The sequence below is a fragment of the Vidua chalybeata genome, chromosome 6 (genome assembly GCF_026979565.1).
Source record: "Vidua chalybeata isolate OUT-0048 chromosome 6, bVidCha1 merged haplotype, whole genome shotgun sequence".
NCBI lineage: Eukaryota > Metazoa > Chordata > Aves > Passeriformes > Viduidae > Vidua > Vidua chalybeata.
This window is the reverse complement of record NC_071535.1, coordinates 49495183-49517945: the sequence shown is the minus strand read 5'-3', so window position 1 is coordinate 49517945 and position 22763 is coordinate 49495183. Positions and strand designations below refer to the sequence as shown.

General features: G+C 38.6%; 1 protein-coding gene across 1 annotated transcript in view; it reads left to right on the top strand.

The window, feature by feature from the left end:
• The first annotated feature begins 2313 nt into the window (after positions 1-2313).
• OTOG (otogelin) overlaps positions 2314-22763 on the top strand; it is a 90713-nt gene continuing 70263 nt past the window's right edge. Inside the window, exons 1-15 of the mRNA XM_053945502.1 lie at positions 2314-2365; positions 2462-2522; positions 2618-2672; positions 3857-3947; positions 10352-10444; positions 10669-10823; positions 11209-11327; positions 11694-11899; positions 13475-13605; positions 14455-14561; positions 15461-15570; positions 16372-16497; positions 17664-17772; positions 18584-18630; positions 19095-19240. Of these exons, the coding sequence (XP_053801477.1) occupies positions 2314-2365; positions 2462-2522; positions 2618-2672; positions 3857-3947; positions 10352-10444; positions 10669-10823; positions 11209-11327; positions 11694-11899; positions 13475-13605; positions 14455-14561; positions 15461-15570; positions 16372-16497; positions 17664-17772; positions 18584-18630; positions 19095-19240 (1608 nt within the window). The remainder of the gene's footprint in view (positions 2366-2461; positions 2523-2617; positions 2673-3856; positions 3948-10351; positions 10445-10668; positions 10824-11208; positions 11328-11693; positions 11900-13474; positions 13606-14454; positions 14562-15460; positions 15571-16371; positions 16498-17663; positions 17773-18583; positions 18631-19094; positions 19241-22763) is intronic.

The following is a 22763-nucleotide window of genomic DNA, read 5'->3' as shown; positions in this document are numbered from 1 at the left end:
ATACAATCCCCTCTGTTCTATTTCATAATTTCTGTGTGAGAACTTTTGTAAGCTATACCAGCTCCTTAGAAACTGCTCTTAGCCCTTTCACATGGTTTTGCTGTGTTGGAGCATTTAAGCTATATGTATACTGCCCATTTCTCATAGCAGGTGTCAGGGATATGAGAGGAGTGCATATTAAGCCTGTATACAAATAAATACAGTCATTTTCAGAAAACAGTTTTCTCTTAAAATTGCAGCTATTAATACATAAATCACTTTTACTTAAACTCCATATATATGGAATATATACAATACCAAAAAGCTAGTCTCTCCACACAGATACAGAATTAAACACAGAGATACAGAATTTCTGTCATGTACATGCAAAACAAAACTATATTGTATTTGAAAAGAGAAAGGAGACACAAAAAATTTAAAGCACGCATTATAACTCATGCATGTTGCACCTTTAAATTTACATACAGTCTAGAACAATCATTGATATCTATCACTAGTTTCTAGAAAGCTTTACAGGAATACATCTTATCCAAGCTCAAAGTTATGTATATTTGAAAGAAAGTATCTGGTTTTGATAATACAGATAAACTTCCCCAGAGTCAGAAACTTATCCATGTAGTAAACAACTGTGGAATTAATTTCACTTGGTGATGTGAAAACTGCTCTGAATCATCATGTAAAGGACACATGCAGGAAGGATGACAAACTTGGTGGGCTGTTAGTCTGCTGTTGCATGAATTCCTGTGCTCTACTGTGAGTAAATACAAAGCAAACAAATCCACAAAGCTAACTCATGCTCCAAAACTGGAAGTTGGATAATCAATAAACTTATGAGATGGTTCTGAGCTTTTCACTGCTTCAAATGCACCATATATTAAAAGATGGTACAATTATGACTGTTTAGTATGTTTAGATAATGAAATCTTTCCTAGGAAGAAATCAAATTGCATCTAAATTGGTTCTAAATTAGCTCCAATTCTTGTTTGCTACTTGTGGCATAAAGGGAAAATGAACAAAGTGAGCAGCTCATTTAGTAGGCAAAGAAATAAATTAAAGTGTGTGTTGTGTGACCTGATCCCTGTTGCTTTTATCTCCTTTCTCTACTTCCTTTAAAGTAACTTGGATCAGTGAAAGTGCACCAAATGCTGCACTCAGAGCAGATATAGGCTGAGGCTAGAACATACTTCTAAAATTTTATTTGGGGTTATTTGGAAAAGGCTGTGTCAAAGTTAAAGGATATTTTTTATTCCTAATGGTTTTTTTTTCTCAAGCACATTCTCCCTCCAACATTTACAGGAGGGAACAGAATTCTCAGTGAAAACATCACTAGTTTTCCCTCATTTCATTAGAAATGAAACGCAAGAAATACAATCCACAGGGACAAATTACAAAGGCAGAAAAGAGATCTTTTTAATGACTTACTGTTAACAGACTTCGCAAAGCAGTCAGAAAAGGCCCCTTTTTTATCTGAGACAGTTTCTCACCTGGTATGGGCAGCTTCTAAAGCTTCTGTCATAAGATATGCAAACCTGAAGAATGATGGGGAGAGAGACAGCAGCAGATGGGAAAGGGAAAATAACAGGAAAGGTAACAGTGAGAGGAGGAGAGAAAAGGGAAGAAACATAATGGAAGGAAGCAAGTTTAATCATAAAGAGTGAAAAAAAGAAAGAAAAAAAAAGAAGAGGAATAAACATGTAAAAGGCTCCACAGAGAGCTCCAGAGTGTGAATTTATATTTAAAAAAAAAAAAAAAAAAGTAATCAGAAGCTATTAGCTGCATGCTGCATTCAGTGTATGCCTCACTTATGCCTGTCGTTCTTCAAGTCCTGACAGCTCTTTCAGTGGGATCACTGCCCCGTGCTGAGTACGGACAAGATTTGCAGCTCCCGGCAGGAGCTGAGCGTTCGTTCCGTGCTCAACCGCAGGAGCTGCGGGAGCAGCCCCGGCTCCGCTGGCCCCGGAGTGGGCGCTTAGAGAGGCGGTCCCGGCTGCTGCTGCCGAGACACCGGCACACGAACCTCCCAAAACCCCGGAGGGCGAGCAAATGGAAGTGGACGTGTGGAGGCGGCGAGGGTAGCGCCCAAGGAGGGTCAGAGAAGGAGAGGCGATGGCGGGGAGCGGCCGGCGGGGCCGGAGCCCGCTGCCGGGCGAGGGGCGGTGTCTGGGGTGGGTGCCGGGGCAGGGCAGGGCAGGGCAGGGCCGGGGGTGGGGGACGGGCGACGGATAAACCCCCCGGCCGCCCCGCCCGGGGGGGCGGGATGGGCTCGCGGCGCAGGTAGTGGCCGGAGCTCCGCGGGAAGCCGCTGCTGCTCTCATGGAGACCCGTCTCCTCCTCGGGGCGCTGCTGTGCGCCTGGCTGTCTTCAGGTGAGTGTCCCGCCGGCCGGGTGAACGGCACGGCATGGCACGGGAGGGTAGACAGGGCATCCGGGCCATCACTAACCTGCCGCCCTTGCCTTCCAGCCCTGTCTCCGTGGTGCGTCCGGGCGCAGCTCCCGGCTGACCGGGACCTGCCGCTCCCCAGGTAAGAGCCGGCCGGGACACAGCGGGGTCTTTTCGGGCTGGCTGGGTGCCTGTGCTGCCCGGGCCGAGCCAACCCTGCTCTTTTCTCCCCCTCAGCCGAGGGAGCACCACGGGAGCCCGGAGCGGGGGCGGCCTCGCCACAGCGGTACAGGTGAGGGCGCGGGCCGGGCTGAGGAGCGGCGGGCGGGCACTGAGGGGCGGGCACCACGGTACCTCACTGGGGACACCGGGCCACTGGCACATGCGGCTCCCCGCCGGGCAGGCCCCGGAAAGAGAGCATCCACCACATTGCATCCAGGGCTCATGAGGCCGATGAGTTCAGGTGGTGCCAGGCTTGCCAGCGCCACTGCCCGGGGAGAGCCCTCTGATGGGGACTGGCGGTGCGGGACAGAGGGTTGCGTGTTCTGGTTGTCATCAGGATAATGGGCTTCTCGTGTCTTGCCTCAATAATATATCTGTACATTGCTGTGATACTATATGTATTTTGGGTGGCTGTTCTACCCTTGGTAATTCTTCAGGACTTGCCCTCGGATGTGTATTTTATCCCAACCATGAGAACTGTCAATCCTGAATGCAAGTTTAGTGTTAAAACAGCAAGAAAAGGTTGTGTGATTGTAGCTAGAGCTTTAGCTTGTTCAGGAAGTTGTGTGTTATACAAAGCATCCTTGATTGAGGAAAAGCTGAGGTCTGGTCTGGCTCATCAGCAACAATTGCTTTGTGGGAGCCTTTTTGCTTCTCGGTGCAGGTAAATGAGCTGGCAGTATCGGGTCACTACAGCTCAGCACTCAGGTTTTTGGATGTACTTTGTCTTGGCAACTCGACTGTGTCACTCATGGCACGTTGCTGAAATGTAATTAGGGTGTGTGGTTCCCTCTCCCTTGTTCCAGGGTGGGAAAAGGAGGGATTGCTTTGTAGTCCTTGTTCGTGGCTCCTCAGAGGGTTCACCTTTCTCTCTGCTTTCTCCCTGCTCTTTCCGGATAAAGCTCAACAAAGAAAAAATGTCACATAACTGCAAACAGGTAACCAAATAAACCACCAATAGTAGTGGATCCCCTGGATTTAGGTTCTTCCACCAAGAATTCAAGATATAGTAATAACTTTTTGTTTATTTCTGGGCTAGCTTGCTGAGCAGGAATCTTTAGTAAGAAGTATGTTTAGGAGGATGGAAGAAGAAAATCTATTGGAATAGAGTCTTTACAATGGAGTTTTTTGAGAACTCTATAGTAAGACAATACAAAGCAATCATCTTACTAAAAATGGTAAATATACAGATAGACTGAAGAGACTTTTAGGTGTCTTGTTTATAGCTTCTGATTTCTTTGTTCTTTCTGAAAGGAGTCTGGAATGGCAGTTTATAACACTTCACCTACAACAATGTCCTTGTCTCGAAACAGGAGAATTCACAGTATGAAATGTGGATCACCCAGTAAGTTATTTGTGTTTCTATGTAAAGTGACTTACCTTGTCCCTTATTTTCTGCATTGTTTAATTATTCTTAGGAAGGAAAAAAAATCCTAAAACATCTAATACAGGCTTTAAGGATAATGAGACTCTACCTTGCTTGGTCTCAAAGGTACCCTGGAGTATAGAAACTTGTCATGGAGCTTCACCTGGCTTTAAGTTTACACCTGGTTCTGATTCGATAATTCGAAAGACTGTTCTTAACTGCAGGTTTTGTAATAAAGAGTTTTCAGAAAGGAAGTCTTCTCTTATAGTGGTACACCTAAAAATGTGGATTGATGTTTAGACACCATTAATTTGCATGTCATGTACCTTTTTTATGCATGGGAGATTGTTTGTTTGTTTTTGCTGAGGTAACCAGCAGATGCTTTTTGTATGGGTTAATGGGATAAGGTCCTTTTGGCCACCAGCTTGCAGTGGTGGGCTTGAGGAATGTGCATCTTTGGTTTTTTTATTTGTCTTATTTTCAGAAGTGAAGTGGACAGGCTTAAAATGCCTTTGCTGAAGGGTGAAGATTTTCTGTGTTAACTCTGAGAAGGGTCTGTGTTATGCTTGTCTTGTACAAAGGAGAAGAATGAGGCAGAATAACTCAGAGTAATTTTAGTTAGTTTTGCAAACGTTCTCTTCAGTCAGCCTGATTGCATTGGATGTGGGACTTAGCTTATAGTGAATAGTCTCAATTTGCATCCCATAGCTTTACAGCCCAAAAGGCAAGATGATGTGTGGGATGGACTCAAATTGTGACAAGGGTTTTGTCATCTCCAAAAGCTTTTAATGCCTTCAGTACACACTGTTTTCAGAAGCTTTTGGGAAGTGTGTAGCTGAACACGGAGGAATGATACAAGAGTTTAGAGAAGCATAATGTTACTCAAATAAAAACTATTACCTATGAATCTCTCTCCAGTATATGAAAAAAATCATAGCTGTTCTATGATAAAATTGCTTTAGAAACCTAGCACTCTATACTGATAAAAATTCCTCTGTTTTTAAGGCTTGCACCATCTCATGGACCAAGAATTTATGGGGTTTTTTTAATACTAAATAAAGCACCTGACAAAGGGAAGATATGCAGATCATGCTGAGAAATTTGTTGTCATAATAATTGTTTTTTTCCCCTGGGTTTAGTCTTTGCCCAGTGAAAATTTTCTTAATTAGGACTAGTAGGTTTCATTTTTAGCTTCAGATCCGGAAAAAGGCTTCAAGCATGTGTTATTGTTCAAGTGTGCAATAAAAACCACACACATAAACTTTTTGCAAGACTTCTGTTAATGAGCTTTTGTCAAGGGTTTATGTGCAAATTTATTGCTTCTTAAATACGTCTAATATTTAAGAAATGGAAGAAAAAATGTGGAGCTAGGGAGAACAAAATATCTACAAATGTCTCATGCTAACTCATCACATGGCTAAGCTTTTAGAGGACGATGCAGTTATGATGACAAGAATTAGGTTTTATTGCTCTCTGTACATGTAACAGTACAAAGTTTTTGTTTTCTTTCTAATTTGTCTTTTTGTAAGGTGAAAATATTCCGTATGGGTTTTCCATTTCTGATGCACTTGTTTTGGAAAGGCAATGTTGTTGAAGCCACACTTTAAAAATTATTAATGCTTGCCCATACTTATGGCAAATAAAATCAGCATTATTGAACTCCTTTAAACAGTGGGATGCATAGGCTTGGAAGTTTCCTTTTTAAATCATAGTAAAGTCTGTGGCAAATGGAATCTGTTGTCTGTGTGTGAAAGATGTATTAAAAAACAAAACAAAAGAATAACCTGATCTGTTTTGTACATTGCTCCTAATACCTAGAAAAATAGTTTTCCTTTTTGTCTCTCCAATTTAAAGAGAGATGCAGGCTGTGATAACTCTGCCCATGGCATGGGATTTGCAAACATCTGGGGATATATGAAATAATAAACCTTGTTTGTTTAAAAACCTGAACAATTGGAAACCCAGATCAGTGACCAAAAAAACCCAGACCAAAACAGCAAGGTAGTCTGTTAGCTGCTTTCTCTACTTTATCATTGTCTCTAAGAAAATTATTCTTTGAAGTACTTGTAGAACTGTGATTATAATGAAACTATATTCAGTCAATTCTTCTTGCAATGCTAATTTTTTTTTGCATTCTGTAACTCTGTAAAGGTAAACCGACATGTTTTATGTGGGATGGGTGCGTGAGTTTTGCAAGAGACCTCTTTACCTTTGTGTTGTATTAGTCAATTGAAAACATTTCAGAAAGTGATGTTGTGTCTTGCCTGTCAACGGAACAAAAAAATTGCTATAGCACAAGCAAATGCCAAGAGAAAAGTTCTATGTTAGTTTCTTGTAGCCAGGGAACACAGGATTTGAGATATGTATCAGAATAATTGAAGTTAACACGTAGTTTATGTAGCTGGTAAACTTCTAGCTTCCTTCCTCACAAATTTTATTCATGCAACATTAAAACATAACAAACAAGTGTAAAAAACCCCCAAGCAGGAAACTCCTGAACTGAAGCATACTAAGAACATGGGGCAGGCAAACCAAATTATTTCTGGAAGTATTCAGGCTACTGCTGAGAACTTCTAACATTGTAAACACTACAAATTTTCTTCTGTTGAAGTGCTGTAGCAGGCATGAGTCATGGAAGTCAGAGAAGATATTTGTCCCTTACAATATGTACTTGAGATTTGATTTCAGGAGGTGTACCAGAACAGAAAATAAGCAGCTAACCGAAAGGCTCTTGGAATTGAAGGGATAAAATGGCATCATTTACCTCAGAATCCCAGAAAGGAAAATTTTACATCCTAGAGCAAGGAGGTACTTGGCCCTGGGCTGTATTGCATCCTGCTGAAGCCTGTGTGCCAGGGAAAACCTGTGCCACTGCAGGCAGGTGCTTTCAAAGACTATGAGTTGAAAGGTAAAAAAGAATGCAGGAAAAACTTGTTTTTTAATTCTCCCATAGCTGAAGGAGCACCTGAAAGCCTGCACCTAGAGAAACGTGCAGTGGAAGTTATGCAGAGTTACAAAAAACAGAATTTCAAGGAAGATGACTGCAAACAATTCAAATATTGGATTTTAAGCATATATTCTACTCTTTTTATGTGTGGCTCTAGATCTAATATAAGCTTCTTGCAATTTTGTATCCTGATCTGCTTTGCTTTTTCACCTTTCCATTCAAGAATAAAAGTTGATTTTTAAAAAACTGGTTTTTTTAGTACTGTGATTACCTTTAGACTCTTCAGCTGAACTACTCTTCAGGTCTTGCACAGCTACTTTAAAATGTGTAATTTTTAAAGAATTCTGAAAAATATAATTCCTGTCTAATTCTGTAAATGACCTCAAATTGCTAAAGCTGCTTGGGTCAAAGTTGATATCTAGGCAGAATCATAAGATCTGAAGGCATGGGCTGGACCTTGTATCTATCTTGCTGAAGCAACTTTATCACTTCAGATCTTGAAATTAACCTTTCATACTCAATTTTCCATCCAAGTGAATCTAGTGATGAATACCCTGGAAGGAAACCTGTGTCTACTATTTTGCATTAAGCAATTTTTTTTCATGCTGTGTCTTAAATAGTAGAAAAAATAGTAGCACTATGAAGTACTTAATGTTTTACAGAAAAATACTCATAGGATGGTACACATCAGGCACAAATCTTCAAGAATTAGTAGTGTACTGGTGATAATGGTGTATTACTGTGAGATCAAACCTGAGCTCAAGCATTCGTATTCATGTGATAGTTAAAGCAAAGATCAAGTGTTTCAAAATGGATGTTTTCCTGAATTAAAATGAAAAAAACCTTATTTTATATCTCTCTTTGATTTAGTATATTATATTTTGTGTGGAATACATAGAGAAGGTTTCTTTGCAGTTACCTCCTTGTGCTCCAAGAGGAGAGCATTTCTTTAGTAACTCTATCTCACTTCATGCTGAAGTGCTCCACACTATATAAATTACTTATTTTATTCCTAATGAGCATGTTGGATCAGAAGACCAAATAATGGATGAGCAAATCAGGGCATAGAGTTCAACTGGAATGGAAATAAATTCAGGAGACTTTATTTCTTCTCCAATGAATACTTAATGTAAGAAAGCAGATAAATCTTAAGTGTGCACCATATCAAAGATGCAAAGCCACAAAATACATTGCATCAATAATAATACTTCATTTGAAGGTGCCTTTGAACAGCTATCATGATGCTGCTAAGGAATGTCTCTGCGTGAAGTTTGGACACTGCTCTGCAGAACCCCTTGCAGTGATGTGGGCTGGATTACAATCACACTTTTTCAAAGGTTGTGATAAATAATGGGCTCAAGGTTCTGCTACTGCTCATAGCAGAATTTAAAAGTGGGATGAACTGGAAAGGAGGCCCATATGCTCAAGGGACTAAAATAACCCTACCCATGGGGCTGCAGCCTAGTCAGTAATTACAGGAGGCTAGAGAACAACAGAGAAGAATTCAGACCTGTGTTACAAGACGATCCCAAGTCTTCATCGTATTTGATAAGGAAGGATTTTGAGGCTGGTTGCTTCATCACAACAATGGTAGAATTATCAGGGTGATCTGCAGGTTCTAGTGGCAGCACTGGTTAGAAATACCATTATTACTTATGTAAGTCAAATCATGCCACTTAAGCCTACTATTTTCTGCTAGAAAATTCTCACCAGTTTTCAGTTTCAAATTCCAACCCAGTGCACTCAACTGGCATAATGTCAAAGGGGAAAGAGGAGCTGAGGAGTTTTTAATAAGTGTTGCTCTTAGGTTAATGGAGGACAAAATATTCTTCTGTAAGTTTTCCTAATTTTAACTTTCAGTTAGTCTTGATGTCTTTTCCCTTTCTGCAAGTATGAAAATGTTTCTCACATTTCTAGGGGAGAGATAAACTTTTGATATGGTTGTATGGGTTAGCTTATTTGGAGAGCTCATATTCCTTTAATGACAAAGATTAGAATAAACCCCTTGTTACAGGATATTTATTCTGAATACTTTAGGAAGTATTTCTGTGTTAATGGATCAGAATGGGATTATTAAAGGAGGCCACATTTACAGTAGTAGGAGCACTAAATGTGATCTGCTTTCCTCATTACCTGCTTAAGGATAACTAATGTTTGCACACACAGGTGTTCTATGCAGTGTAAGGAAAGACACTTAACAATGATGTAAAAAGGGATGTAAACAAATACAACAGCTGAGATTATAATATTTTCTTAGAATCATAAACACACAGACAAAAGAGATCTTCATAAAGAAGAAAATGCTCATGATTAAGTAATTTGATTTTTTGATTCAGGTTTGACTAACACCCTTTCTCTCTAAAAGAGAGCCAGGGAGATCCTTCACAGTGACAGCAAGGGTCCCCAGGTCAGCTGACTGTTTGCACAATCTGAACAAACATGTCTTGGAGCAGGTTACCTGAGCCATGCTTACAGTGGAATCATTCAACCTGAAACATCAAAAGGGGGCTAACTTCCTCTTCAGCTCAGAGGAACATGACTTGCAGCCTAATTGCACATTATTGTAACTGGACAGGCAACAGGGCATATCTTAGAGAAGCAAAGAACAGAGACCAGAGCTCTGGTTACACAGGTCTCACAACACTCAAGATGAAAGAGATCAGTGTCTGCCTCTCTTGACAAGAGGAACAGGCTTTTGCATTATTGACAAGATTGGTCACTGTGAGCATGTAAATGAGATGGCTTAGTCAGGGTAAGTAGGGACGTTTCTGCATGGTGCTTGCATTATTTTTTACTGACCTGATGCTGGCCAGGAAGGGAAAGGAGCAGGATAATTGGGCTAGCAGGCAAAGAAGTATTGCCTTTTACTTTATCTACCTATCTTGTTCTTTTGAGCATAGCCTTTTTTTTTTTTTTTCTCCTTTTTTTCCTTTTTTTTGGTTGGAGGGTGGGAGACTGATTGTTGAAAGCAAGGGTATCAAAATTAATTGTTTGGACATTTTGAAAATCTTCAAATAATTACTCAGTATTTATACTGTGATTGCAAATGGAAATGGTAATGGCTCAAAGTTGAAAGGGAGTAAGTTTAGATAAGATATTAATAAGAAATTATTTACTGTAAGGGTAGAATAGGTTGCTTAGAGGTGTGGAGAGTTGTTGCTTAGGGGACTGAAAACATGTCAGCCTAACAGATGTCACAGAATTTTTTATTTAGCTTCTCTAAAGATGCAATAGATTTATTGATCTGGCTGTATAACTTGGGTTGAAGCCTTCACACTGTTTCATTTTTGTGGGGCTGGTTAGATTCCCCAGGACACTTTAATACTAAATTAGCAACTCCTGTCATTCTCAGAGTTACATTCAGTGAAAGAACTGGGTCTTAAGAAAGAAAACTATCAGAATTTATTTTTGACATGCCTTTTTTTTTCCCATTCAGATTCACTCACATGTTTTAATGGAGGTGAGTGTGTGTACAGAGAGCTGTGCAACTGCAGTCGATTTAATGCGACGGGACCGCGTTGCCAGACAGGTGTGTAAAGAGAGAAATCTGACTGGGTTTCTAGGATTGCACTCGTGTTCCCACAGCTACAATGACTACTCTCTGGCTAAAGGTTCCCTTCATGCTGTAGCATTTTCTCCCTCCCGTCTTTTATGTCATTATATTTCACAGCATATTGCATACACTGCCCCATGTCAACTCCTGTTCGTATCAAAAAACCAGCGCTGTGTCTCAAGTGACTCTCCTTTTGTTAGTGTATAACACAGGTGCTGAAAGAGATCATATATGCAGAACATGGGGCCAATATAATTTTGAAACTTTTGATGGACTCTATTATTACTTTTCTGGGAAATCCACATATGCCCTTGTGAGACACGCTGAATTAGATGAACAGAGCTTTTCCATACAGGTAGGGAACGGCACTTCTATGTTCTTTTTGAGCTGCTGTTGAACATGCTAATAATGTATTAATTTTAGGAGATTAAAAATGTCTTGAGATGATAATAGGGGGTTGTAAAATGTAATCTAGATGTGATTTTAAAATGATGTGGGCTATGTGTTACCATAGCATAGAATGTAAACAGCTGGAATAAGACTGATGTGTCCTTCCAAAGCCTGATTTGTTTGCTCAAAGCTGTGAAAAGACCACAGCTATGAAAACACTGTTTAGTTTTTTCCACAAGAGGGGGACCAAACTTCTTGTTCCCATGCTGAGTGCAGATTTGGGGGTATTAGTTCTGTGTTTATTACAATGAATTTGATTAAAACATTGATTTTGTGATTTTATTTGTCAGGTGAATAATGATCCTGAATGCCATTCTTCTCCTTATTCCTGCAAAAGGTCCATTAGTTTATTCTTTTCTGGAGATGAACAGATAAAGATGAGCAGTGAAGTCACCTATAAAGGATTTGGGTAATTGCAGTCATGTTTCTAATGCTGTAGTTACACTGGAGTTAATATCATGGTACTGTTTTGATAACAGAGATGTAAACTTATTCCTTGGTAGACTGAAAAAGCATCCAGCTGCAATAATTACTCTCCATTTACAGAGCAATGTCTAAGAAAGGTGATACCTAAATTAGTGGTATATAGAATTAAGTATAATCATTGATATTCATGATTTTTGCTGCTATTTGCAAATTCATTTGGTTTAGTGGGGTTATTCAATATTTTCATCAGGGATTTTCAGTTGTATGTGGAAGTCATAATCAAGTAATTTATTTTTAATGGTTCTGTTTTCTAACATAATATTATTTTTGGTTATGTGTGTCTTTCCAGAGTAAAATTACCATATATTATTGGAAACTTACACATCCAGAAACTAGCTGGATACTTCCTGGTCAGGCACCAGTATGCCTTTACCCTGGCTTGGGATGGTACATCTGCAGTGTACATCAAAATGGCACCAGAGTACCTGGGCAAAACCCAGGGACTGTGTGGAAACAATAATGCTATTCTTCAGGATGATCTGGAAACTAGTTATGGTGAGTATTTAAGATACTTCCTGTTGTGTAATGTGGCTGCTTTTTTTTTTTTTTTCTTTTTTTTTTTTGTGAAATAAATGTTACTTTGCTTAGTTTGCTTTTGCTTAGTTGTAATGCTGATTGAATTTAAGATGGGTGGCTTTTGAAATAGAAAATAAGATATGGAAGTATTTCTGCTAAATGATATTTAGTGAAGAGGACCAATTTCAATGTAGGTGGGGATCTTTGGGAGGAAGATCTTAAAGCTTAATTCTTACTCAATTACCTACAGTGGTATTTGTACTTCAGTTTCCTGGGACCTGAAAGGTAAAATCTGTTTTTAAATGTTCATTGCCCTTTTAGAAATTTTGCAGCCTGTGGAGGCCTGAGATTTTGCAATTGGAAATAAATCAATAACTAGTAAATCAAATTAATGAAAACTGTAAAATCATGTTTGATCTGGCATTTCATATGTGCTAACACTTTCAGAAATAATCAGTGATCTTTCAATGTCAATTTCAGAAACTTCCAAAAGACTTGGCTTTCAGTAAATAGTGAAGGCATCTATATAATGAGTAAAAAGAAAAAAATAGGGAAAAGATCAGGTCCCTTACAAAGTATTTCAAGTGAGGCCATAAAAACTTCTGGAGATTATTGCTTTGGGCTGTTTAACTGTTGGCTCTTCCCCTTCAATGTGAGGATATTTCTGTAGAGCACTCCTTCAAAGCTCAGAGTGGATGCAGTTTCCTCTGTTGCTCATGAATTCCACTCAGTTTCAGAAAGCACCAGCCCTACCCTGTTAACAGTTGTTACCCCCACTAATGCTTTCTCTAAATCAAGTTGCTTATACTAATAGCAAAATTAAGAGGTCATTTCCCCAGAGACTTTTCTCTCTCCTCTCACCTTTCTCAGTGTCTCCATCCCTTAAAGCTGCATTTGTGGCACAAATGAGTGAATTCACTGTGCATGAGCTTTATCCACTTGGCTTGGGAGCAGTAGCAGTAAAGATGTGGCAAGATAGGCATTTGTGGGTAATCCAAGAAGTGATAAACGTCACCACCTGTCCAAGGTGGATAATAATAGTGATGGTTTAGTTGGTTTAACCCTAGTATGGAAATTTCTACTTAACACACCCATATTTGCCCAATTCAGACAATGATTTTGTACCATTTTAATGACCCAGGAATGCCTCATCTTTCTTGGGTTTTGGACTCCCTGTTGGGCATAAAGTAGCAGCATCGACCTATGTATTATTTATTAATTTATTTAAGCTTTTAGTTAAACCTTTTCTTTCCTTTATTCCATTGATGGACTAAGGCAAGCGTGGTCCTCCCTTAAATCCCTTCCTTGCCAAGTTGCTTAAGCTGCTTTCTGCCATCTGAAAGCCTACTTCTCTATTTCCTTTTAAAAGTATTTTTTGCTTCTTGAAAGGACCAGATTGATTTCAGCCGATTCACTTAGTAGTAGGAAGGGTTAGGTGTTCTGTTCTTGGTATGCTTTGATTATTGAAACGTTTCCCTGGGAAATTCTGTTAGAAAAACTGTTGTTCTTTGAAGTCACTGTGTGACACTGACTGTGTGTGTGTATCTTGTCTAGGAAAATTGACAGATGATGTAACAGAATTTGTAGAGAGTTGGCAGGAAAATCCTCCACAAGGAACACCTGACTGGGATAAATCTCTTCTCAGTGAACCACCGTGCCTGACACAAAGCCATAAATCTCTGCAGGTTTGGATCAACACAAAAGGATTATTGACATAGCTGGTGATTCTAATTGGAGCAAGAATTTTACTTAATTTGAATTTTCAATGAATAATTGGACAACTTTTAAAGCTTTGAAGGAGACTGGAAATATTTGCATCTTTTTTTGGGAGAGATTAATTAAAATGCCTGCTGCAGCAGGTCTTCCCTTGTCCTCTCATCACCCCACTGCCTCCCTTTCTTCTGTATTTAATTATTGATCTGTTCAAATATTATACTGTCAGCATAGCAGCCGATAGAACTGTTTGACTATGAAGCTGAATGAGTCACAAGTTGTAAAATATGGCATTCTTCTAGAACTTATCCATAGGAAGAACAGAAGGAAGCAGGGAAGCAAAACCAGAGTCAGAGCATTATTTGCTCTGTTATTATTTTCCAATGTTTAAAAAGAGAATTATTGTTGCATTTTTTCCATGACTTTGAAGTAGATTTTCCTTTTAATTAGTATTTTCAGGATATAACTTTTAAATTAAAGTGCTTTGAAACTAAAGCTGGTGGCACCTATGGTTTATTTCTCTTGCCTTTTACTGTGTAATTCAATTAAAATAAAGGCTTTTTTTCAGGTTGTCTTGGCTTAGTTGCAAAATTAGCTGTGTCCTTTTTGGGCACTGCTATGACCTTGGATGAAAGATTCAATGTCATGGAAATTCTGACATGGAGAGCAATGTATTGCTAAGCTCTGCTTCTATTTGGTGAGAGGAAAATGATTCCTAGACACAGACATATGTTTATTCTGGTTTTGCACGGCATTCTATTTTATTCTGCTTATGTTTATTTTTGAAAATCTCATTACAACAGCTGTCTCTTTCATTTCAGAGGGCATATGCTCTTTGTAATATCCTGTTACATCATCCATTTAAACAATGTCATGAGTATGTGAGTCCTCTTTCTTTTATGGCAAGCTGCACAAATGATCTCTGCATGTAAGTGAAAGTTTTTGGATAATTCCAAAGCTATTATAAAAAAACCCATGGTGTTTTTATCATAAGAATGAATTATAAATGTTAAATGAACTGATCTGTGACTTTCTCTGAAAATAAGTTTTTATCTAACATTGTTCTGTTATCTTGCTTTTCTCACTTGTTCTGGTTTTACCACTGTGGAATTGTTCCTGCTTTCTTTGGTATAAGAATGATCAAAGGCCCAGATATTTTCCAGTTATGTTAGTCTACCTTCCTTGAATATGTCATCTGTTTTGATTCTGAGCGTGCAACATCCTTGGGTGCTTTCTGCCATTCTAAAGCCTTCTTACTATAATGAAAAGCCATAGTCAATGGGTCAGTTTGGCTTCTGCAAGCGGTATGGTAATCCATTGAAAAGAGGAATTTGATAACCATTTGAACTTATGCTCACATTTCATAACCTGCTATACTCCTGGTCTGAGCAGTTTTGACTAGTTAAATGAAAAAAAAATAAAGCCAGTCAGAAGATAATTTCTATTTCTTGTACCCTGGTGGCTCACAAGTAGAAATTTTGTGCTTCCTTCTTGTGAGTTTTCTGCAGGATATTACTCCTGTAAAAATTAAGATCTTTATTGAAGCCTCCTCATACTGCTGTATTTCTGGCTTTTGTGGATTTATTCAGGAAAATAGGGTCAGGCCTCAAAAGTATTGATACTTATATTGATGACCTTTCTTGAAGGGTGGCAGAAAGCTTTTATCCTTTTAAGACTTTTAACCTAGTCCAACAGCACAGTACCTTAGAACACTGTTAAAGTAGATTCAAACAACATGGGTGAGTGCAGTGCAGGAGCATTCATGAGGTTATGAGTGTATGTTTCAATTGAGGTACAAAATATTATGTCACCTTTTATTTGTGTAAGGTCAGCAGCTGATGATGCAACCTGGTGTCGAGCACTCACTGAATATGCCAGAGCGTGTGCCCAAGCAGGAAAGCCACTTCATGGATGGCGTGTGCACTTCCAGCAGTGTGGTAATGCCCGTGCTCCTGTACTTGGAAATCCTGCTTGGTCCTTTTATTTTGAAAAGGGTGCCCTTCATAGTTTCAGTTCTTTGCATTTCTCCAATTTTGGACTCATATAATTCGTAATGAAGCGATTGAGTCAAACTCACTTCAAGGCTACATAAATGCAATGGATTTTCTCTTTAATATGTGCAATTTGTACTGAATTTTTTTAAAGCACAAGCTATTACAATGTGATTCTTTAAGGTGATTAACCATTTTTATTTTCACTGAGCTACTCTTTTAAATATTGCCAAAGTCTTCATGGCTTTGTGATACATAAGATGTGTGTCAGGAATGTTAAAAATAAGTTTAAATTGCACTTGTGCAAGACTTCATGTTACAGGTCACATAATGTAAGTTTGAAAGAGGTTTTCTCATTTGGTTGGTTGCCTGCTTGGAACACAGGACCAAAACTGCTTTGTCATTTATGACAGAAGATTTCCACTGTGGTTCCAAAAAAATCTCTGTTAATGGGTGTCCTGACTGCTTCTGATGATGGTCTGAGAATCTAAATAGCTCTGCTGTGAGATAGCGTGATTTAAAATTATTCCTTCTTAATGCACCTTTAATGTAGAGAATGTGAATATGTGAATGTGTACCAATTCTGTGTGTTAGGAAAGCCATTGTTTTAGACAGTGTTTATCTAGAGAACAGATACTCAACTGACATGCCAGAAAATAGATACCTGAAAGGAGCATGTGCAATCCATTGATGCCCTTGACAGTAGCTCTACACCTTTTCCTTTCTCTGCTTGTTTCTGTATTTCAGTCATTACCTGTGCTGAACCCTTGACCTACAGTGAATGCATCAACTGCTGCCCTGTTTCATGTCACCAGCAATCCCAGTGCATTGGCAGTGAGCTTCACTGCATTGATGGCTGCTACTGCCCAGATGGTGAGTTCTGCTTCTCAGGTACACACCTGATTCCATACAACGTTCAGATTGTTCCTCCCCAAGTTTACATCCCTCTCTGATCTGACTAGATTAAAAGCAGGAACTCTTTATAAACTGAGTACCAACAGTGTAGGTAATTGACCTTGTTTTCCTTACTAACAGGAGCCTCTTCCTCCCTATAAAAAGTAGGAATAAGATTGTGCTCAGATCCACATTCTAGCTGTACAGCTACACAATTTCAGTGAAAAACAGGGTTTGCTCTGTTACAGGGCAGTCATCCTCCTGATTGTGGTGGTTGCTGATTGTTTCTTGTTGGTGGGGGAGGATTATTTTGGTGGCGTGGGTTTTTTGTTTTTGTTTTTTTTTTTTTTTTCCTGGTTAGGGTGCTCAGAAAAGCTCAAAACCATGACACGGATAAAACTCATTCCTGTGGCCAGGAACAGGTTTTGATACTGAGGTTTTTTTAGATTGTTGTATGATTCTGGCAAGTGAGGTATTTAGCAGTGTGGTCTGTAGCAAAACTTTGCCCTCATCACCAAAGTAGATGTTGATACCCAGTTTTCCTCTAGTTATTGGCTTCTGTTGAGTACAGGATTCTATCTAAAAGAGGACAGATATACCATGGATCTTCAAGTCCTGCCTCTTATATGTACCCTGTTTATTCATAAGTTTATTCATATTTGTCATAGATTATGTCTTTTATGGTTTGGTAAAGCCTTTTTTTTTTCCTGGTCCTCTAGTAAGAAAATAATAATAATTATAGTAATAAGGAAAAAAGGGGAAAAAAATCAGTAAAATGAATACCATAGAGGCAAAGATTTGTAAATGTGTTTAAAAAAGCCGAAGGTACTCACAGCAGCATGGCCTGTATGTTTGGGTTTGTTATTTTGTGTGTGTGTGGTTTCCTTTCCCTCTCACCCAGTAATTAAATGCTATTTTCACTGTGTTTACTGTATCTCAAGAAATTTAGTTACTTGATTCCTGTAACATAATTTATTTAATATAATTCAAATGCACTTCTTTTGGTAAAATGACTAACAAATAGTCTAGAGATTTATTATCTTACAGAAATGACCATTGGTATTGTTTCTGAATATAATTGTTAGTACTCTGTCAGCCATTGTCATGGATATTTCACTTTTTTCTTGTTATTTTATTTCTTCTAGGCTTAATTTATGAAAATGAATTGTGTGTCAAGCCTATGGACTGTCCTTGTGACTACCATGGAAGTTTCTTTGAAATGGGTTCAGTGGTTTATGAAGAATGTAATAACTGGTAACTTTTTTTACTACATTGTGAACCAAATCCTTTATTGATCATAAGAAACAGCTTCTTCAAGGCCTATTTCAGTTAGAAATTGGATAAACTTGATAAGTACTCACTGTTTCTACATAGAAAATTGTTATTCTGTGTAAGTTTTGCAATTAAGGAAAAGATCAACTATTAAGCTATTAATGTGGAAGAAGAAAAAATGACAAATATTGCAGAGAATACTGTAATATTTAGTGCTGTTTTTCACTTTGGACTCTCCCTTAAAAATAAAAAGAATCTAGAATTCAAAATCTTAACAGGAGAACTATGCTGACTTTATCTGCTGTTTGTATTGTCTCACTCAGACATAAAGAGTCTAATGTAATTGTGACATTAAGCTGCTGTTTTGGAATTTAAGTGAATTTTATGAATTGGAAAGTAAAATTTGTAGGAAGAGAAAGTGCCTTTTATTGGCTCACCTTAACTGAAGAAAATGGATGAGCTTGCAGATGTGCAACTTCCCCCCCCGCCCCGCAATAATTCTTATAAAAGTCGTAAGATTCAAATTGCTTGTGTTTATTCTTCTCAATGTTATTAATCCTTAACTTTTCCAATGGTTATTAAGGAGCTGAAAAGACATGATAGTGACACTGGGTGGGTGGATGAAATTCCTCATGACAAGCTTCCACCCACAGAGATAGTGCTAACTCTGTTGTACCCTTTTGTAAGGCTCTGGTGCTCATTCCACAGAGAGGGGATGCAGGAAGAACAACTGAGGGACAGCTTTATATAATTCACAGAATAAAAATATGAAAACTTTTTGTTTTGATTTCAGCACCTGCAGTGGAGGAAAGTGGATCTGTACAAATTTTACATGTCCAGGTATGTTCAAGTCTTGAATACTATTTGATAAGTTAATTCATACTTCAGTAAATATTACTTTAATTAGTTAATATGATGTTTCATTATATAATCTGCATTTTTATTTAAATCTACACTCTCAGTAAATTAAATATTAAAATGGCTTGGCTTATCAGTTACATGTGTTAATGTTTCTGAAAATCAGTTTTAAGAGCCACAAATCAAATACCCATAATATACAGATGACAGATATTATTGCCTCCTTCTGGGGGAGGAGCTGTTCAGGTATCCTGCCTGGGCTTCAAGTAGGAACTCCATAACAAAAGCAAGGAAAAGTTTTGGTTCCTAATACCTGGTTGTAATATAAATACAGTTTTATAAATTCTAGAATGTATCAGAGTGCATGAACTCTACAGCAGTAATAACTGTGGAGAATATGCCGGTTTTGCTACAGATTTAGGTGCATTATTTATGATGTTTTTCAGCTGAATGCTCAGTTTCAGGAGACACTCACTTCATGACCTTTGATGGGCGCAAATACACGTTCCAAGCCACCTGCCAGTACATCCTGGCAAAGAGCCGCACATCTGGAATGTTCACCATATCCTTGCAGAATGCTCCTTGTGGACAGGTAGGACTTGCAGCTTTCTTGTAACCTTTATATTCTGAAGGGTCTATTAATTGAGGGGCAAAAAAGCATTTAAGAAGGAAAGCAAGCTACAAGCCTGTGCATGTGTATAGCTGATAGTAAGTGTGCTATTAAAGATAATTCTAAGGGTGGTCTTATTTTATATTTCAAAGTTTCTGAAGCTGTACGCAGGCATCACCAAATATTTTGTCTGCTTTATGTCCGAGACCCATTCTTTCCTTTATTTTGTATGTGCACTTCTGAGCATGTATTATAAAGCTATGTGTGAACTGTGGAACACTGGTGAGGTTTTTGACTACAGAGTTTCATTTTTTTCAGTATTGATAGGGTTTATAATTTTCAGGGAGTTGTGACAAGGTAGAACAGGTCTTTAAAATACATATATGGTATGGGAAGTGCAGGTGACTGAACTTAGATGTTTTCTGGAATCAGGATTTTCTCACTCTCTTAGTTCTACATGTGCATGTAACAGCAGGATTTGGCCCATATTTGTACCAAAGTCATGATTACCTAGCTGCTGGACTTGCAGTAGGTGAGAGTTTGTATCTTGGCCTGATTTATGTTCTCCATATGGCCTTCTGTAATAATTGTTATTTAAAAGCAACTGTACAGGTATTTGAAGTGTATATAGCCTTAAATTTGACTTTGCTGTAATTCTAGAATATCTATATATGTTAGGCCCACATTATTGCAGTCACTCTTCTCTGCAGTTTCCATTGTTCATGCACTTGAGATTTCCTTGGGGAAATGAAATGGTTATAGAAGTTGTCATGCTACACTTTCTAAAGGCATATTTCAGTAGTCGTTTTCTATTTCTGCTTCTATTAACCTGTCTTCCTCTGGAGGACAGAAAAGACTTAAGTAGAAAGTTGGAATAAAGTTGCAGTGACAAGTTTATTATAATAGAAATTATTTATTTGCAATCCAGGTAAGAGATGGGAGACTGAGTGCAGGGAGTCCCCTCATCTCAGTGGTAGAAGTTGGGAGGTAAGAAATACAGCTTAACTGGATAGGGACCAAATATATTTTGAAATTTGATGATCCACAAATAAATCTCTTTTGTGGTTCCTAGGAGAACCATATCAGGATAACAGGTGAGGTATGTGACAGGGCCTAGAAGTTGCCACTATTGAAAAAGTGGATTCTTGGGTAGCAAATAAAATTGCTGTATAACACTAAACTTTAGAGCCTTTAGCTCTGTGAGATAGAAGTGTTACAATGAGGGCTGTGAAATGAAATGTTGGCAAGGACATGCACATTTTAAAAACTTCTAGGTTTTAACTTCTGTGTGCATTATTCTTGTGATCCTGCTAGTATTTCCAGTTTCTAGGAAGATTGAAGCTGTTTCAAGATGTATTTTGTTGTTGTTACAATTCCCCACTTCAAGTGCATATTTTAGTTATCTTGGTTTTATTTTAGCAAGCTGGGCTGGCTTCATTCTGTGCTAACCTAGGAGCTGATTAACCTGAGGAGCTGATTAAGTTAGTATCATCTCAATGAAAAAAAAAAAAAAGAATAGCTGTGAAACAAAACATAAGCATAGGCATGCATCCATTCAGTCAGTGTCATAGTCTTAGAATTTTGCAGAGTCCAAGAAGCTTGAGAAAGGTGACTGTGTATTATAGCTGTACTATATCATGGAAGAAAAGCAAAGCAAATCCCCAGAGAAACTGTCTAGGCAGCTTTTTTTATCAAAGGAGAGTTGAGGCTAAAGTGACTTCTTGCAGAAGCTCACAGCAAGGAACCTTACAGCCTGACAAGTTTTTTTTATGGGAAAATCCATCAATAGAGCAAATATCTGCTGTGGTAATGGGCAGAGTATGTATGTGTGTCTCATTCCCTTGTGTCAGGAACACTTCTGTCTGTGGACAAAACAGACAGAATTGTGCTTTTTGGTTTAGTTGTTGTGGTTAATTTTTTGGGGGAAAGTGATAACCAAACTAGTTGGCTTTCTGCCTCACTGCTGAGACTGTGCAGTGCCTTGCAGTAACTCTTGCCTTCTTCAGCCTGACTTAGTGACTTTGCTTAAGGTGTCTCTGTGTCCACGTGGCTTGTAGGTGAGAAAACCAGATTCTCTTGGCTTTTACTGCATGTTCAGCTTCATACTTCACCCAGCCTTTAACTAAGGTAACCTGAGCAGTCCTAACAGGTATCGATTTTACAGAGGTCTGAGTAAAGTGTTCTGGATGTTAACAATCAGGTGGGTAATCAGAGGATTATGGGATATGTCCCAGGGATACATGCTGCTGATTTAATTATCAGTGTACAGGTGGTAAGAGGGTAGTGAGAACAGTTTTTGTAGTATAATGCAAGAATGTGGGGCTTCAGTGCAGCTATTCAAGTGTCTAATTATCAACCAGCTGGTACCACTTGGCAGAGGAGCTGCTTTTCAGTTCCCCAGGGACCCTCCATTATCTTTTTTTACCCATTTATTAAAATTAATGAATTGAAATGGGAAGCTAAAATATCTGTAATGTGGAATCTCATATTTCTTGATGGTTTGAGATTTTATGTGCTTCTTTAAAAAAACCTTATCACTCCCATCTCATTCAAGCAGACTAGAAAATGTGGAAAGAAAATACCTGGGAGATTTTAGCTCTCTGAATAACAAAGAATCCAGTCATCCTGAGCCTTAGAGTTGGTGACATAAACAGTCATCAGGCAACAAGTTATTTAAAAACGATGTGAAATTTTGTTTAAGCACTTTCTGGAAGGAGAATCAGTCAAGTGATCAGCACAGCTTAACCATATCTGAGTTTCAGGTGACAGCCTCACTGGCTTTGTAGTTTGTATGATGAAAAGGTCTTCTCAACATAGATTTTTTTTTTTTTTTTTTTAAGCACCTAGTGAGAGAAATGGCCATTCCTGTGAAAACACCTGCCAAAAGCTGGCAGGGGCAGTGCTGGGAGGGCAGAAAGAAACAGTCTATTGGAACAGAGAACAATTGTCAGGCAGAATTTCTCCTTCAGTTTAAGCCTGAAGGAATAATAAAGGTTTTGTCAATACTGTGTAGTAACGTATATAACTATGTAGTAACGTATATACTATGGAGGGTTGTTTTCTTGGTTCTCCTCTGCTCTTTGTGCCACTTGCCATTCTTTAATTTTTAGCTTCACAATACTGTCAATTTGTAGCCATTGTTGCTGAATGAAATGCACAGAAACCTAATTTCTTAGTAAAGAGGCAAGACAGCAAGATAAGCTATAAGCTTATCACATCACGAGGCAGATGTCTGTCTTCACTGTCACTCCAGGAGAGCTGGTTGAGCTGATGAGGAATCTCCAGTTATTTTTATAATTTCAAGTCTCTTGATCCACCTCTGTGCCTGATTCTCTTTGATGGAACATTTATTTAAAAAAAAAAATTCATGATCAAATGAATCCTTTTAAGAAAAATCCTTTTAAGAAAAATCTACTGGAATTAACGTACATGCTTTAACAAGCATTCTTTCCATATTGACATTGGAAGCCAAGGTACCTGTAGTTACTCTGGAAAGTGGAAGTCC